The sequence below is a fragment of the Halichoerus grypus genome, chromosome 10, assembly GCF_964656455.1.
Source record: "Halichoerus grypus chromosome 10, mHalGry1.hap1.1, whole genome shotgun sequence".
Taxonomy (NCBI): domain Eukaryota; kingdom Metazoa; phylum Chordata; class Mammalia; order Carnivora; family Phocidae; genus Halichoerus; species Halichoerus grypus.
The window spans coordinates 38,106,850-38,125,792 of record NC_135721.1 but is presented as its reverse complement, the minus strand read 5'-3'; the positions used below and the strand labels follow the sequence as shown (position 1 = coordinate 38,125,792).

At 36.9% G+C, this 18,943-nt stretch overlaps 1 protein-coding gene across 3 annotated transcripts in view; it reads right to left on the bottom strand.

Moving 5' to 3' along the window:
- Positions 1-18,943, bottom strand: part of CHMP3 (charged multivesicular body protein 3) — a 60,317-nt gene that overhangs the window by 17,963 nt on the left and 23,411 nt on the right. For 2 of the 3 annotated variants that reach the window (XM_036076175.2, XM_036076176.2), the window contains one exon: positions 1,096-1,275. The exons of the other annotated variant lie outside the window; for it this stretch is intronic. In XM_036076175.2, the coding sequence (XP_035932068.1) occupies positions 1,096-1,275 (180 nt within the window). The remainder of the gene's footprint in view (positions 1-1,095; positions 1,276-18,943) is intronic. 3 annotated transcript variants of the gene reach the window in all.

The following is an 18,943-nucleotide window of genomic DNA, read 5'->3' as shown; positions in this document are numbered from 1 at the left end:
TTTTAAAAGTTAAGATGATGTGGTATGGTTGGGTTTTTTGGTTTTTTTTTTGGTCCTTCCCAATCCATTATTAGTGTCTTCAGTATCTGGAGAAAGAAACTGATGATATATTCATTACTAGGCATTTTTAACAACTACATCTAAATGTTAACATTGAACACAAAGGAGTACCTTCAGAGCCAAACACAACCAAATAATGGATTAGGTACTCATTTGGCACCAGCCTCTAAACTGAAATATTCAAGCCTCCTCGCTTTTGAGTGTGATATATCATCAGTGTCGTATCTGACAGAGAGCTGAAAACATTACTTAGTGAAAAATTTCACTGTAATTCCTGAGTCAGTACTCAAGTCTAAATATCTGACAGTCACTTGCTGCCATTCTCAAGGAATGATACTTTTGAGTTAGGACTTCTTAATTTAAAACCAGAAACCAACTGGTTGTAAAATTTAACCTATGACTCAAGCTGCCACTGACCTGAAGACTGATTCATGTAAAAGATCACAATAGTATTATACTGGACAATAAAAGAAAACTTAATTATGTTTATTTTAAATATTATAAAAATTTTTAGAAATTAAACTGATAATTCACATGTGTGCTGAATACCCATTACATAGTCTACAGATTCCTAAGATGTAAGGAAGCATTAGGTAGGCAGCCAGAGATAAGGCAGAAAAGGAGGTGGTGTGAAAGCCAAAGGCAAATATGGACTATTTTAAAATTCTGCCTAGGGTGGTCTGTACCCAGGTGAGGTGAACACTCTTCCTCCTCCTCTAACGCACTTCTTAACTCCCATGATTCAACGCTCAGGTCACTTTACAACACTGTTCACACGAGGGAAAATATTCTAAGTAAAGGAGATTAATATGCATATTTTGCCATTATTATAACAACTCTGGCAAAAGAAAATGAATCCTAATATGATAGTGATAATTATATTTTGCATTTGTGTAACACCCCAATGAAGACAATATAAAGAACAAAAACCAGAGCTGAGACTGTTTCTCCTACTCGAGGAAACCAGCCAGTACTGATAACAAGAGCAAGAGCATCAGCATTAATGAGGAAGCTATAAGGTAACTGCTCTCTTACCCAGCTGGTTCTTCATCCCCATGAGCACAGAGTTCATGTGAGCTTTGGAAGCATAGAGCTTGCTCACAGCCTTCCTTGACCTGATCATCTCCTTGGCTAGAACCACACAGACGTCCTTCTGACCCTTCTTGGCAGCATCTTTCACTGACCGTTTCACTTTTTCTTCTTCTCTTTGGATATCTAAATTTAGATCATAACACAAAACACCAAAAATTAAAGGTAAACCAGGAAATGTATTGGCACTCAAATCTGTTCTTATGGTGACCTAACTGTGTCTATTAAAAGGAAAACAGGGGCAGCTGGCTGGCTCAGTCAGTGGAGCGTGCAACTTTGGATCTCAGGTTTGTGAGTTCGAGCCCCATGTTAGGTGTAGAGAGTTCTTAAAAATAAAATCTTTAAAAAAATTAAAAATACAAGGAAAACAGAGAGGAAGATATAAACAAAATTAAAATAATTAATGTAATAGGTTTTCATTTTTTCCAGAAACAACATTAAAGTAACTTAAAAGTAAATCCTACTATAGCAATATTTCAAAACTGCTTTGGTAAGGGCATCTGTTGGTACTGGTACTAAGGAACTTTAAAAATACTGTAAATGAATATATTCCAGAGCTTGCTCTAATAATAGTGTTCCCACGATTATGGGAGTATAATCTCTACATTCATTAATGATTTATAAAATCCTGCAACTTAAGGAAAACCCAAACATATTAAAAGTATCAAAACATCATCAACTAGAGGTAAGATAGGTCTATATTATGTGTTTGATGAACAGGAGAGAGATTTTTATTGTGGTAAACACACATAACATAAATTTTCCATCTTAACCATTTTTAAGTGCACAGCTCAGTGGTATTAAGTACATTCATATTATTGTGAACCATCACCACCATCGCTCTCCAGAACTCTTTATAACCTTCAAAACTGAAACTCAGGCAATGTGCCCAGGGTGGCGGGGATCTGTCTCTTGCTCCAACAGTGTGCGGACAGAACAGCCTCCAACCACCTTTCTAGTTGCAATCTTTGGAATCGTCTCTCAGCCATCCTCCACCTAGGGGACCAGTCAACATCATTATTTCGATCTTAGCTCTTTACTGCCATCAACCGTGAGGGCCTAGATTGGTCAGAATTATTCCACTGAGGGTCTGTGATTCATAAGAATTATTCCGCCGTCAACCTCCTGGTCAACATTCACCTGCAGGCCTCCCATACCTACCTCTCTCCTCAGCTTCTATTTCAACCACTATGATGTGGCTCAGCAGGGAGGGGGCCACTTCCTCCACAAGTGGGCACCAAGCATCTCTTGAAGATGCAGAACCAGTGCCCTCTTCCAGGAGGTACAGAAGCCACCCCAAGATGAGTGGGGCAAAGTCCTGGATACCACAGAAAACACCATGCCCCTGGAGAAAAACCTGAACCACGCCCTTTGGCATCTGCAAGCCCCGGCTTCTGCCCATGCAGACCTCCACTTCTGGGAGAACCACTTCCTAGATAAGGAGGTGACACTCATCAAGAAGATGGCAACCACCTGACTCACCTCCGCAGGCTGGCCAGCCACCAGGCTGGGTGAGGATCTCTCATGTAAGACTAAGAGCCTGCAGCGCCTAGCAGCCTTTGAGGGGCCCTTCTTGCCCCCTCTGGTGTCTGGGGTTCTGCCTGAGCCTCTCCCTACAGGCACCTGGAGCCCTTGCCCAAGCCCTGGACCATGTGGAAACACTTTTCGTGGCAAAAACAAGACACCTGAAACTCACACCCATTAAACAATAACACGCCATTCCCTCCTCTCACCAGCCCCTGGTAACCATCATTCTACTTTCTGCCTTTATGAATGACTACTCTAGGTACCTTATATAAATAGAATCATAGACTATTTGTCTTTTTGTGACTAGCTTATTTCACTTAGCAGAACATCCTTAAGGTTCATCCATATTGTTGCATGTATCAGAATTTCTTTTCTTTCTAAAACTGAATAATACTCCATTGTGTGTATATACCAAATACCAAATTTTGTTTATCCATTCATCCATCAACAGACATTTGGGTTGCTTTGAACTGAGCTATTGTGAATAATGATGCTATGAACATAAGTGTACAAATATCTCTTGGAAGCCCTTTCAAATCTTTTGTGTACCTACCTATATTACCATAGACTGGGTGCCTTAAACAACATAAATTTATTTCTGACAGTTCTGGAGGCTGGAAGGTCTAAGATCAAGGTGCCAACAACCAATCTGGTTCCTGCTGAGAGCCTGTTTCCTGGTTTGCAGATGGATACCTTCTTGCTGTATCCTCACATGGCCAAGAGATACTAACATTCAGTCCATAGCATTCTGCCTCCACCCAAATTTATGTCCTTCTAAATGCAAAATGTATTCATTCCATCCCAACCACCTCAAAAGTGTTAACTCGTTCCAGCATCAACTTTAACTTCTAAAGTCCGAAGTCTCATCTAAATATCATCTAAACCTTACACCTGAAACTAATGTAACATTGTGTCAACTATACTAGAAAAATAATCAATCAATAAACATCTAAATCAGGTATGGGTGAGACTCAAGGTATGACTGATCCTGAGGCAAAATTCCTCTCCAGCTATGAACACATGACTGGCATAAGATAGACATTTTCATTCCAAAAGGGAGAAAAAGGAAAGAAGGAAGAGGTGACAGTCCCAAGCAATTCCAAAACCTAGCAAGGCAAACGCCACAAGATCTTAAGATTTAAGAATAATCCTCTTTGACTCAATGCTCTGCCTTCCAGACCCACTGAGGTGGCAATATCACCCCCATGTTTTGGTGGGGCACCACCATGCTGTGGCTTTCTGTGGAGGCCCCACCCAACCTGAGGGTCTGCCAGGCAGGGGGTCACACCCCCAGGGCCCTGCCAGCAGTCCTACTCTATGGCTTTGACTGGAGGCAGTCTGGATTACTAGAACCAAGATGGCAGCCCTGATGATCTCTGAATCAGCTTTTGGAACATTCTTTCCTTTCCTTGAAAAATAGTGCAGGTTCAAAGGCTAATGGTTTGTTTATCGTCCTGTCCTGTAGAATCTAAGTCTGACAGCCTTCCTTCATTCCAACCTGTATCCATTTCCTTCAGTTCAAATTGGCAGTGATCTTGCTGGGGTCGCTGAAGAAGTCCACGGTTAACACACGTTCTAATCTCCTTACCAAACAGTTGGTCATCCATACCCTTGTTGTCTTCTTCCAAACATGCTTTCTCATTTTCTGCAATATGTACAGATTGAGGCTATGCCAAATCTTTAAGTTCTGGTTCCTTTTTGCTTAACAATTCCTTCTTTGAAATAATAAATGAATTCAGTAACATTGCAGGATATAGTACGCAGAAATTGGCTGCATTTCTATACATTAATAACAAAATAACAGAGAAAGTAAGAAAACAATTCCATTTACACTTGTACCAGAAAAAATAAATACCTAGGAATAAACTTAACCAAGGAGGTGAAAGACCTGTATTCTGAAAACTATAAAACACTGATGAAATCAATGAAGATGACACAAACAAATGAAAAGATATCCCATGCTCATGGATTGGAAGAATTAATATTGTTAAAATGTCTATACTACTCAAAGCAATCTATAGATTCATTGCAATCCTTATCAAAGTACCAAAAGCATTTTTCACAGAACTAGAACAAATAGTACTAAAACTTCTATGCAACCACAAAAGACCCTGAATAGCCAAAGCAACTTTGAGAAAGAACAAAGTTGGAAGTATCACAATCCCAGATTTCAAGATCTATTACAAAGCTATAGTAATCAAAAGACTATGGTACTGGCCACACACAAAAAAGACATACAGATCAACAGAACAGAATACAGAGCCCAGAAATAAACCCATACTTATATAGTCAATCTATGACAAAGGAGACAAGAATATACAATGCAGAAAAGACACGATTTTCAGTAAATGGTGCTGGAAAGTTGGACAGCTACTTGCAAAAAATGAGACTACACCACTTATACCATACACAAAAATAAACTAAAAATGGATTAAAGACCTAAATGTTAAGACCTGAAACCATAAAACTCCTAGAAGAAAACACAGGCAGTAATGTCTTGGACATTGGCCTTAGCAACATTTTTCTAGATAGGACTCCTCAGGCAAGGGAAACAAAAGCAAAAATAAATTATTAAAACTACACCAAAATGAAAGCTTTTGCAAAGTGAAGGAAACCATCAATAAAACAAAAAGACAACTTACTGAATGGGAGAAGATATCTGCAAATAATATATCCAAATAGGGGTTAATACCCAAAATATATAAAGAACTTATATAACTCAATGCCAAAAAATCCCAAGCAAACACAAACAAAAAACCACCCCAAACAATGATTAAAAAATGGGCAGAAGATCTGAATAGATATTTCTCCAAATACATACAGATGGCCAACAGACCCATGAAAAGATGCTCAACATTACTAATCATCAGGGAAATGTAAATTAAAACCACAATGAGGTATCACCTTACACCTGTCAGAATGGCTAGAATAAGAAAGACAAGAAATGACAATTGTTGGCAAAGATGTGGAGAAAAGGAAACCCTCATGTACTCTTGGTGGGAATGTAAATTGGTGAAAATGGAGAAAAATAGTATGGTCCCTCAAAAACTTAAAAATAGAAATACTATATGATCCAGTAATTCCACTACTATTTACTCAAAGAATACAGAAAGACTAATTCGAGGAGATATATGCACCCCTATGTTTATTGCAGCATTCTTTACAATAGCCAAGATTTGGAAGCAGCCCAAGTATCCATTGATACACGAATGGATAAAGATGGGGTATAGACACACAATGGAATATTACTCAGCCATAAAAAGGAATGAAATCTTGTCATTTGTGACAACATGGATGAACCTAAAGGTTATTATGTTAAGTGAATTAAGTCAGACAAAGACAAATACTGTATTATTTCACTTATATCTGGAATCTAAAAAGTAAAACAAATGAACAAACAAAAAGAAACAGATCCATAGAGAACAAACTTATGGTTGTCAGAGGGGTGGGGGGGAGGTTGGAGGGTGGGCAAAAATGGGTGAAGGGGAGTGGTAGATACAGGCTTCCAGTTATGGAATGAATAAATCACTGGGATAAAAGGTACAGTGTAGGGTATTTTAATAGTGTTGTATGGTAACAGATGGTAGTTACACTCAAGGTGAGCATAGCATAATGCATAGAGAAGCTGAATCACTAAGTTGTAAACCTGAAACTAATGTAACATCATGTGTCAACTATACTTCAATAAAAGAAAGAAAAACAATTAATTCTTCAGTTCCTTTAAACAGGAAGAACCAAGCCTCCCCTCCAATACTTCGCTTAGAAATCACTTGAGCTAAATATATAATTTCATTGCTTGCAAGTTCTAACTTCCACAAAACACTAGACCCCAAACACAGTTCAGCCAAATTCTTTGCCATTTTATAAACAAACGCCTTTTCTCCATTGTCCAGTAACATATTCCCCATTTCCAGCTGAGACCTCATCAGAATGGCCTTTAACATCCATATCTTTACCAATATTATGTACACAGTAGTGTTCTCTAACAAGATGGAGGCTTTCTCTCCAGCTTTTTTTTTTTTTCCTAAGCCCTCCCCGGAATTGCCGTTGAAGTTCCATTCCTGGCAAAGTAGGCTTTTCTTAGCTTGCAACTCAACACTCTTCTAGCCTCTACCCGTTACCCAGTTCCAAAGCTGCTTCCACATTTTTACATGTTTGGTACAGCAGCACCCCACTTCGTGGTATGAGTATCTTATTAGGTCAGGCTGCTATAACAAATACCACAGATTTGGTGAATTAAACAACAGAACTCATTTCAAACCATTCTGGGGACTGGGAAGTCCGAGATGAAGGTGCTGGCTAATTCAATTCCTGATGAGAGCCCTCTTTCTAGTTTGCAGATAGACACCTTCTTGCTGTATCCTCACATCATGGACAGAGATTATCTTTCTTGTGTCTCTTCTGAAAAGGGCACTAATCCCATCCATAAGGGCTCCGCCTTCATGATCTAATTATTCCCAAACCCCCACCACCTCCATATTATCACACTGGGGATTAGGACTTCAACATATGAATTTTGGGAGCAAAACAAACATTCAGTCCATAGTAATACTCAAAAGTGTAATTGTGGAATCACATGGCAATTCTATTTTTAACTTTTTGAGGAACAGCCATACTGTTTTCCACAGCTGCTGTCCTCATTTTACATTCCCACCAACAGTGATCACTGGTTCCAGTTTCTCTATATCCTTGCCAACACTTATTTTGTTTTGATTAATAGCAGCCATCCCAATGGGTGTGAGGTGTTATCTCATTGTGGTTTTGATGTGCATTTCCCTAATGATTAGTAATTCTGAACATCTTTTCATGTGCTTATTGACCACTTGTATATCTTCTTTGGAGAAATATTCTAAAAGGCTTGAAAGTCTATTTGAGTCCTTTGTCCATTTTTGAATAGGACTGTTTTTTCAGTTGAGCCCTAAGAATTTTATATATATATATTCTGGATATTAATCCCTTATCAGATATATGATTTACAAATATTTTCTTCCATTTGGTGGGTTATCTTTTTATTCTATTTATTCTTTTTACTATGTTTTGCGATTCGTAAAGCTTTTTAATTTTCATGAAGTCCAATTTGTTCTATTTTTGTAACAACAAACAAAACCTGTGGCTTTGAGGTCATATCCAAGAAATCACTTCCAAATCCAATGTCATGATGCTTTTGCCCTATGTTTTCTTCTAGTTTTATTTACAGTTTTAGCTTTTACATTTAGGTCTTTGATCCATTTTGACTTAATTTTTATATATGGTGTTAGGTAAGAGTCCAACCTCATTCTTTTGCTGTGGATATCCAGTTCTCTCAGCACCATCTGTTGAAAAGACTCTTTTCCCCACCTTGGCACCCTTGTCAAAAATCATTTGGCCATATATGTAAGGGTTTATTTCTAGGCTCTCTATTCTATTTCATTGGTCTTTATGACTGTCTTCATGCAGGTAGTACACTGGTTTTATTTCTATAGCTTTATAGTAAGTTTTGAAATAAGAGGGTGTGAATCCTTTTTTTTTTTTTTTTCAAAACTGTTTTAGCTCTTCCTTGAGATTCTATACGAATTTTTAAATGGATTTTTCTATTTCTAAAAAAAAGTCATTGGGATTTTGATAGAGATTGCATTGAATATGCAGATCAGATTGGGTGCTATTGATATCTTAACAATATTAATTATCCCAATCCATAGACACAGAATGTATTTCCATTCATTTATACCTTTAATTTCTTTCAGTAATGTTTTTATAGTTTTCACTGTACAAGTCTTTCACCTCCTTGGCTAAGTAAATTCCTAAGGATTTCATTCTTTTTGTTGCTACTGTAAATAGGATTATCTTCATATTTCCTTTTCAGATTGTTCACTGTTAGTGTACAGAAATGCAACTGACTTTTGTGTGTTTTGTATCCTGCTAATTTGCTGAATTCATTTATTAGTTCTAACAGTTTTGTTAGAACTAATAGATTTGTTTGGAATCTTTAGGGTTTATACACATAAGATCATATTATCTACAAAGAGGTAATTTTACTTCTTCCTTTCCAATTTGGATGCCTTTTATTTTTTACTTAATTGCTTTGGTTAGATCTTCCAGTACTCTGTTGGGGAGAAGTAGCCAAAGGCAGACATCCCTGCATCGTTCCTGATCATAGAGAAAAACCTTTCTATCTTTCACCACTGAGTGTAATGTTTGCTGTGGATTTTTCACATATGGCTTTTATTACATTGAGGCAACTTCCTTCTATTCCTAGTTTGTTGAATGTTACCATAAAAGGGTGTCAAATTCGGTCTACATCAATTGAGATGATCATGTGTTTTTTTTCCTTTATTTTGTTGATATACTATATTACATTGGTTGATTTACATATATTGAACTATCCTTGCATTCCAGGAATCCCACTTGGTCATGGAGTATAACCCTTTTGAATTGTCTGCATTTTTTTTTTAATTTATGCATCAGTGTTCATAACGGATATTGGTCTATGGTTCTCTACTCCATTTTTTTTTTAAGATTTTATTTATTTGACATAGAGAGACACAGCGAGAGAGGGAACACAAGCAGGGGGAGTGGGAGAGGGAGAAGCAGGCTTCCCGCAGAGCAGGGAGTCCGACGTGGGGCTTGATCCCAGGACCCTGGGATCATGACCTGAGCCAAAGGCAGACACATAATGACTGAGCCACCCAGGCATCCTGGTTCTTTATTTCTGTAGTGTATCAAGGTAATGATGGCTTTATAAAACAACTAAGGAAGTGTTTTTTCCTCAATTTTTTGGAAAAGTTTGAGAAGAACTGGGGTTAGTTCTTTAAATATTTGGTAGAAATCACCAGTGAATACATAAGGTCAAGAACTTTTCTTTGTCAGGAGATTTTTTATTACTGATCCAATCAAGTCTGTTCAGATTTGCTCTTTATTTCAGTCTTGGTAGGTTTTGTGATTCTAGGAATTTGTCCATTTCAAAATGTGTTATCCAATTCATTGGTACACAACTGTTCATAGTACCCTTATATATATTTTTTAATTTCCGTAGAATCATAGTAACGCTCCCACTTTCACTTCAGATTTTAGGGACTTGAGTCCTCTCTCTCTCTGTCCTCCCACTTTTAGTCAATCTAGCCAAAGACTGGTTAATTTTCAAAGAAAATTAATTTTCAAAGAACTCACTTTTGGTTTCTTGTTCTCTACTGTTTTTCTATTCTCTATTTTATTTATCTCTGCTCTAATCCTTATTATTTCATTCTGCTAGTTTAGGTAAGTTTCTTGTTCTTCTAAATCTGTGAGATGTAAAGTTAGAGGTGGTTGATTTCAGATCTTTCTTCTTTCTTAATGTTAGCATTTTTATAGCTATAACTTCCCTCTGAGCACTGCTTTTGCTACATACCACAAGTTTTTTTTTTTTTTTTTAAGATTTTATTTATTTGAGAGAGAGAGAATGAGAGAGAGGGCACACGAGAGGGGGGAGGGTCAGAGGGAGAAGCAGACTCCCTGCCAAGCAGGGAGCCCGATGCAGGACTTGATCCAGGGACTCCAGGATCATGACCTGAGCCGAAGGCAGTCACTTAACCAACTGAGCCACCCAGGCGCCCCATACCACAAGTTTTGATATATTGTGTTGTGGTTTTCACTCATCTCTAAATACTTCGTAGTTTCCCTTGTGAATTTTTTTGACAAATCTGTTGTTTTAAGAGTGTGTTATTTTCCCAATATTTGTGAATTTTCCAGTGCTTCTTCTACTGATTTCTAATCAACCCTTGTAGTCAGAGAAGATACTTTACATATTTTTTAAACTGATCGAGACTTGCTTTTTGAGTCAAGATACATATGGTCCATTCTGAAGAATGTCCCGTGATCACTTGAGAAAAATGTGTATTCTGTTGTTGGGTATTCTATAGATGTCTATTAGATCTAGTTGATTTATTGTGTTGTTCAAGTACTCTTATTTCCTTATTTATCTTCTGTCCAGTTGTTATATTCACATTTTTAAAAAGACTTATTTATTTAGAGACTGTGCACATGAGCAGGGGGGAGGAGTAGAGGGAGAGGGAGAAAGAGAATCTCAAGCAGACTCCACACTCAGTGTGGAGACCCACTCGGGGCTTGATCTCACAACCCCGAATCATGACCTGAGCCAAAATCAAGGCTTAACCAACTGAGCCACTCAGGTGCCCCTGGCTTTATACTCACCTTTGAGAGTAGGTTATTGAAATCTCCAACTATTATTGTAGAATTATTTCCCCCTTTAATTTTGTCAGTTTTTGCTTCACATATTTTGACAATCTTTTTAGGTGCACAGATGTGTATAATTAATTATTATATCCTCTTATTCTACTGAAACCATTAGTAATATAGCATGTCTTTTTGACTTGTAATCTTTTTGATTTAAAGTTTGTTTTATATTAGTATAGTAACTTCCACTCTCTTTCGGTTACCATTTCCACAGGACATCTTTTTCTGTCCTTTCACCCTCAACCAATTTCTACTTTTGGATCTAAAGTGAGTGACTTATAGATAGCATAGAGTAGGATCATTTTTAAAAATCAATTTTTCCAAGCTCTGTCTTTCAACTGAAGAGTTTAATCCATTTACATTTAATTACCGACAAAGAGGTGCCTACTTCTGCCATTTTGCCAATTTTTCTGTAAGCCTTACAGCTTTTTTGTCTTTCATTTCCTGCATTAATATCTTCTTTTCTGTTTACTTTTCTTCATAGTGAAACTTTTCAAATCCTATTTCATTAGCTTTTTTGTATAATCAATAGCTATTTTCTTTGTGGTTACCATAGGGATTACAGTTAATACACTAAAGTTATAACACTAATTTGAATTTATATGAGCTTAACTTCAATAGCATATAAAAACTTTATTTCTACATAGCTCTGTCCCTACCCCCATTCAGTTACTGATGTCACAAAAATACATCTTTCTGTAGTGTGAGTTCAAAAACATAGCCTAATGTATTTCTTCAAATGCCCAAGTCTCCTAAATCATGTAGAAAACAAAAAAAGGAGTTACAAACTGAAGTTACAAAAATACTAGCTTTTATAATTGCCCATGTATTTACCTTTAACAGAGATATTTATTTTTTCATATGGCTTCAAGTTACTATCACACTTTAATTTCAACCAGGACACCCTACAGGGGTGACACCCTGACTTCCTGGCAGGCTGGTCTAGTGGTAACAAACTCCCTCAGCTTTTATTTATCTAGGAATGCCTTGATTTCTCCCTTGTTTTGCTGAATATAAGATTCTTGGTTGATAGTTCTTCTTTCAGCATTTGAATATATCAACCCACTGCCTTCTGGCCCTCAACACTTCTGGTGAGGAACCTGCTGAAAATCTTACTGAGGTTCCTTATATATGGTAAGTCCTTACTCACTGCTTTAAACATTATCTATCTAAAGTTTGACATTATAATGGGGCATTATAATGTGCATTGGCATGGGTCTCTTTGAGTGTACATTATTTGGAGTATGTGGAACTTCTTGGATTATATTCATGTCTTTCATAAAATCTGAGTTGTTTACAAAGTATCTGTTGAGTAAAATTGATCATCTCAAATGATCAAAATGATCTAAAAGTCACTGTCTTTTAAATCATCTCCCTGCCCCTTTCTCTATTTTCCTTCTGGGACTCCCACAAAGTGTACGCTGGTCCACTTCATGATGTCCTACAGATCCATCAGGCTCAATTTACTTCAATTTTTTCCCCTTCTCTTCAGACTTGATAATTCCAACTATACTATTTTCAAGTTCACGGACTCTTCTGCCTGCTCAAATCTGCTTCCAAGTAACTCTAATGAATTTTTCGTTTCATTTATTGTACTCTTCAGCAGCAGAATTTCTTTTTGGTTTCTTTTCATATTTTCTCTTTTTATTGATATTTCCACTTTATTCATGTTTCATTTTCTTGCCTTTGTCCACATTTTACTTTGGCTCTTTGTGCATCTTTAAAATAGTTGTTTACAAAGTATCTGTTGAGTAAAATAGTCATCTGGTCTTTCTCAGGGACATTTTCTGTTCATTTGTTTTCCTTTGGATGGGCCATATTTTCCTGTTTGTACATCTTGTGATTTTGTTGTTGAAAATGAGACCTTTGAATCTTACAACTCTGAGGTCAGATTCTCCCCCTTCACCAGGGTTTGCTATTTTTTTGTTTTTATTGCTGCAGGGTATCTCTGTGTTGGGGACCAATCTACATTGTAAACTTAAAGTCTTCTCAGGTCTTTGCAGAGCAGTAGCTTGCCCTGGGTGTGCATAGTGACCTTTTCTATTCCGCCATATATGTGGTTGCTTTTGAATGTCTTTTGATATTAGGAATGTAAGATGGTACAGTGTGCTATGGAAAGCACTATGGTGTTTCCTCAAAAATTAAATATAGAATTACCATTTGACCCAGCAATTCCACTACAGAGTATATGGTACAAAAAAAAAAAAAAAGATGAGAGCAGGGATTCAAACAGATACTTGTACACTCATGTTAATAACAGCATTATTCACAATAACCCAAATGTAGAACAACCCAAATGTCTGTATAAAGATGAATAAACAATGAAGCATGCATACAATGAAGTACTGTTCAATCTTAAAAAGGAAGTTAACTCTGATTCATGCTATATAACATGGATGAATGTTGAAAACATTATGGTAAGTAAAATAAGCCAGGCACAACGGGACAAATATTCATGATTCCACTTATATGAGGTACTTAGAATAGTGAAATTATACACAGAGACAGAAAATAGAATAGTGGTTACCAGGGGACTTGGGTGTCGGTTGCAGGGGTGGGGTAGTGGGGGCAGACACAGAGTCATTATTTAATGGGTACAGAGTTTCAGTATGGGATGAAGGAAAAGTTTGGAGATGGACAGTGGTAATGGTTGCACAGCAATGTGAATGTACTTAATGTCACTGTATACTTAAAACTGGTTAGTTTTAGGTTATGTATACTTTACTATAATAAGAAATAAATCAATGTGGGGCACCTGGTTGGCTTAGTTGGTTAAATGTCTGCCTTCGGCTCAGGTCATGATCCCAGGGTCCTGGGATCGAGCCCCACGTCGGGCTCCCTGCTTAGTGGTGAGCCTGCTTCTCCCTCTCCCCACTGCTTGTGCTTTCACTTGCTCTCTTTCTCAAATAAATAAATAATCTTAAAAAAAAAGAAATCAATGAAACAGCAACTAGAGAAGTATGAGCCATTCATAAGTAAGTGTGTGTGTATAAATAGAAGTACAAACAGACCTATCTGAAGGGATGATTACCAAAATATTTATGGTATTATCTTTGAGTGGTAGAATTTCAGGGTGATTTTAACTTTCTTATTTATATTTTTCTGCATCGATATGTATATTATTACCTTTATACTCATGAGGGAGGGATGTAGAAATGAAGCTATTTTTATCTGAAGAGAGGGGCAATATAAATGATCAAAATTCATACTAATATTGCCCATCATGAGTGCTCTAAATGTGTTTCACATCTAACCGAAAGCTAAAAATGTGGAATATCTTGAGTCCTTCATGAGAAGATGAGAACTACCTGTAGTTATACTTTGGTTTATTGAAGTTACTATTTTCTCTTTAAACTTTTTATTTAAGTATAGCATACACACAGAAAAGCATACTGTAGAGCTAAATGAATTTTCACAAAGTAAACACACGCATGTAACCAGGAACCAGATCAAGAAACAAAGTATCACAAAGTATCTCTTTATGTCCGCCTTAATTCACCATGCCCCAAAGGGTAACCAATATCCAGACTTAAAGATCATAGGTTAATTTTGCAGGTTCTAGTTTTTACACTGGTATTTCTTTAAAAAAATCTATTCACCTTGACTGCTAATATAAAACCAAATGAAAGATAATAAAAGTTTCTATGATAAATCTTCAAATGGAAGTAATATTTAAAGCAATCACATTACTTCAAAGTCAGACTTTGTCTAAAGCAACCCCCCCCCCTTTTTTTTTTTGGTATCACCATCAGTGTAGTAAACCCTACTTTATGCCAGGTACTAGCATAAATTTACTTTACATACATTTGCAAATTTAAATGTCATAATAATTCTATGAGATTCAAAGAATTTTAATAGGGATAGATGGCTAATTGACAGCAAACATGGGGTTTAAACTTGGTAGTGTTGACTCCAAAACCCATGATCTTTTTCTGATACCATGTTAGAGTTAGTTAACTAATGAACTGCTACAAATGAAAAATAATAGGAAATATCATGAAAGAGATAGGGCTTAAAGATAATTTCATAAATAAGAATGTATAAAATGAGCAAATAATAAAGTAAAATAAAATGAGCAAAGCACAAAACAGGAATAAACAAGGCTTGTGAGACACTACCTGCATTTACAAGGTTTCTAAAGATGACACTGCAATTGTTTGTTCTACTATACATTTTATTTCTACCTGTTCCAAGCCTCACGTTATTTTTACTTAAAACAGTAAATAATGTTTAAAGGAAACTTTAAAAAGAAAAAAAATATTTACTTACATACCTAATATTTCCAGCATGCTTCATGCCTCTGGGTAGATCCCAGTTTGTATTGGTTATAATTTTCTTTCAGCTTACAACTTCCTTTACCATTTCTTGTACTGCAGATTTCCTGGCAGCAAATTCTCTTGGCTTTTGTTTAAAAATCTTTATCTCACCTTCACCTTTGAATGCTATTTTCATTGGATATAGAATTCTAGGATAATGTTGAGTTCTTTTCTTTCATCATATTAAAGATGTTTTGGTTTACACTGCTTCTGAAAGAAATTTTTCATCATCCTTACCATTTTCTGTATTTAACGTGTCTTTTTTTCTCAGACTGTTTTCTCTCTTCATTGTTAACTTTCAGTAATTTGAATATGATATGCCTTGGTATGCTTTTGTTTGTGTTATCCTCTTTGAAGCTGAGTTCTCTTTGGGTCCGTGGGTTTACAGTTTTCATCAGCTACTATTTCATGTGGTCTTTTCTAGACTCCTCTCCTTCAGAGAGACTCAAATGAATGAGATGACTTGATATTGTTCTGCAGGTCACTGATGCTGTATTCATATCCATTTTTTTCCCCTCTGTATTACAGTTTAGATAGTTTGTACTACTCAATTTCACTGATCTTATTTTTTATACTGTCTTATCTGCTTGTTAAACTCATTCAGTGAAGTGTTCATTTTATTTCACTTTATTTGGTTTATTTCATTTTATTTCTAAATTCTATAAGTTTCATGTTATTCTTTTCTGCATCTTCTATTTATCTCATTATGTTCACGTTTTCCTTTAACTTCTTCAACACATTGATAATAGCTGTTTAAATCCTGTCTGCTTATTCAATCATCTCTGTTTTTTCTGGGTCTAATTTATATTGCCTAATTCTTCTCCTGATTTTGGGTCAGACTTTCTTGCTTCTTTCTAGTCACTTTTCACTGGATGTTGGACACTCTGAATGTTCCATTTTTGAGTGTCTGAATTTTTGGGTCTTCCTTTTTTTTTTTACTTTCAGTGTATTTTATTTTTTTATTAAGTTCAATTTAGCCAACATATAGTACATCATTAGTTTTTGATGTAGTGTTCAATGATTCATCAGTTGCATGTAACACCCAGTGCTCATCAGATCACATGCCCTCCTTAATACCCATCACCCAGTTACCCCATCCCCCCACCACCCTCCCTTCTGCAACCCTCAATTTGTTTCCCAGAGTCTCTCATGGTTCGTCTCCCTCTCTGATTTCTTCCCATTCAGGTTTCCCTCCTTTCCCTCCCTCCTATTGTTCTCTGCCCTATTCCTTATATTCCACATATTAGTGAAACCATATGATAACTGTCTTTCCATGCTTGACTTATTTCACTTAGCATAATGCCCTCCAGCTCCATCCATGTCAATGCAAATGGTAGGTATCCATCCTTTCTGATGGCTGAGTAATATGCCATTGTATATATGAACCACATCTTCTTTATCCATTCTTCTGTTGAAGAACATCTCGGCTCCTTCCACAGTTTGGCTATTGTGGACACTGCTATTATGAACACTGGGGTGCACATGCCCCTTCTTTTCACTATGTCTGTATCTTTGGGGTAAATACCCAGTAGTGCAATTGCTGGGTCATAGGGTAGCTCTATTTTCAACTTTTTGAGGAACCTCACACTGTTTTCCAGAGTGGCTGTACCAGCTTGCATTCCCAACAACAGTGTAAGAGGGCTCCCTTTTCTCCACATCCTTGCCAACATTTGTTGTTCCCTGTCTTGTTAATTCTGGCCATTATAACTGGTTTAAGGTGGTATCTCATTGTGGTTTTGATTTGCACTTCCCTGATGGCAAGTGATGTGGAGCATTTTTTCATGTGTCTGTTAGCGATTTGTATATCTTCTTTGGAGAAGTGTCTGTTCATGTCTTCTCCCCATTTCTTGACTGGAGTATTTGTTTTTTGGGTGTTGAGTTTGAGAAGTTCTTTATAGATCTTAGATATTAGTCCTTTATCTGTTATGTCATTTGCAACTATCTTCTTCCATTCCGTAGACTGTCTTTTAGTTTTGTTGACTGTTTCCTTTGCTGTGTAGATTTTTACCTTGATGAAGTCCCAAGAGTTCATTTTTAGTTTCCCTTGCCTTTAGAGACATGTCTTGCAAGAAGTTCCTGTGGCCAAGGTCGAAGAGGTTACTGCCTGTGTTTTCCTCTAGGATTTTGATGGATTCCTGTCTCACATTTAGGTCTTTATCCATTTTGAGTCTATCTTTGTGTATGATGTGAGAGAATGGTCCAGCTTCATTCTTCTGCATGTGGCTGTCCAATTTTCCCAGCACCATTTATTGAAGAAACTGTCTTTTTTCCATTGGATATTCTTTCCTGCTTTGTCGAAGATTAGTTGACCATAGAGTTGAGGGTCCATTTCTAGGCTGCTCTGTTCCATTAATCTATGTGTCTGTTTTGTGCCAGTACCATGCTGTCTTGATGATCACAGCTTTGTAATATAGCTTGAAGTCAGGCATTGTGATGCCTCCAGATTTGGTTTTCTTTTTCAACATTCCCCTGGTGATTCAGGGTCTTTTCCTGGGTCTTCCTTTTTTAAAGAGGGTCAGCTTTATTTTGACAGGCAGTTAAGCTGTCTGCAGATCAGTGTTCAAGAACTATTTTTAAGCTTTGTTGGTGAGGGTTTAGGCAGCCTAGGCCTACCTTAGCCTTAATAGTAAAGGCATGATCTTTCTGGGTTCTCTAATGTCCAAAATGTTCAACAATGTCTCTTTCCTGTGTCTGATCAGAACTCTACCATCTCTCAATTCTTTGTTAGCTCTAAGAATTGTTTAGTTTATAGTGTCCTGGTATTTGTTCTGTCCCCAGTAATCATTCTTTGCCTAACCTCTTGAAATCTCATTCTAAGTATGCACAGCTTAGTATTCAGCTAAGAGTCAATGGTACACTATGTAGACATTTAGAGCTCTTTCTCTGGGTACTGCCCTTCTCTCTGTTATGATGCCCCACAAATTCCAGTGACTATAGCCTTCCTGAACCCTGATCTCTGTCTCCTCAACACCATGCTCTGCTTAGAAACTCCTTCCATGTGCTATGATCCAGAAAGTTTCTCCAGGCTGAAAATCAGGACCATACCCTCTTCCTGGTGATCAAAATCCTTCACTGTCAGTTGTCCAAGGTTTGAAAGCCAATGTTTCACAGATTTTGTCCAGTTTTTTATTTATGCTGGGAGTGCAAGTACAAGTTCAAAAACATTATCCCATCATGGCTGGGAATAGAATTGCCCTCTCCAATTCCTTTCTTAAGGTAGTGATGCTGAAATATCCTTATGGTATTAATTTTTCTCCAATCATTAAAGTGTTAAAAATCATAAAAGTTTTAAACATTACTATCTCTGTGCAAGTCATCTTAATTTTAAATTGTATTTCCTAATAATCAACTCTATTTAGAAATGTATTTTCTTCAATTTATAGCCATGCTAAGATAAACAGAGTCGTGAAAATGGAATTGCATTCCTTATGTACACTTTATTTAATTTGAATTTCATAAAACATTTCTTCTAAGTAGGAAGAGGTTTCTTTAGTTCTTTTTTTTTACAATGGCTTACAACACAACTGATTCTTTTACAATTCTGATGGTCAGAAGTCTAAAATCAAGGTGTTGCAAGGGCTGTTTTCTAGAGTCTTCAGGAAGGAATCAATTTCTTGCCTTCTCTAGCTTCTAGAGGACAACTGCATTCCTTGGCTCATGGCCTCTTCCTCCATCTTCAAAGGACATTTCCCTAACATCTGGTTCCATGGTCACATCTCCTTTTCTCTCACTTTTTCTCAACA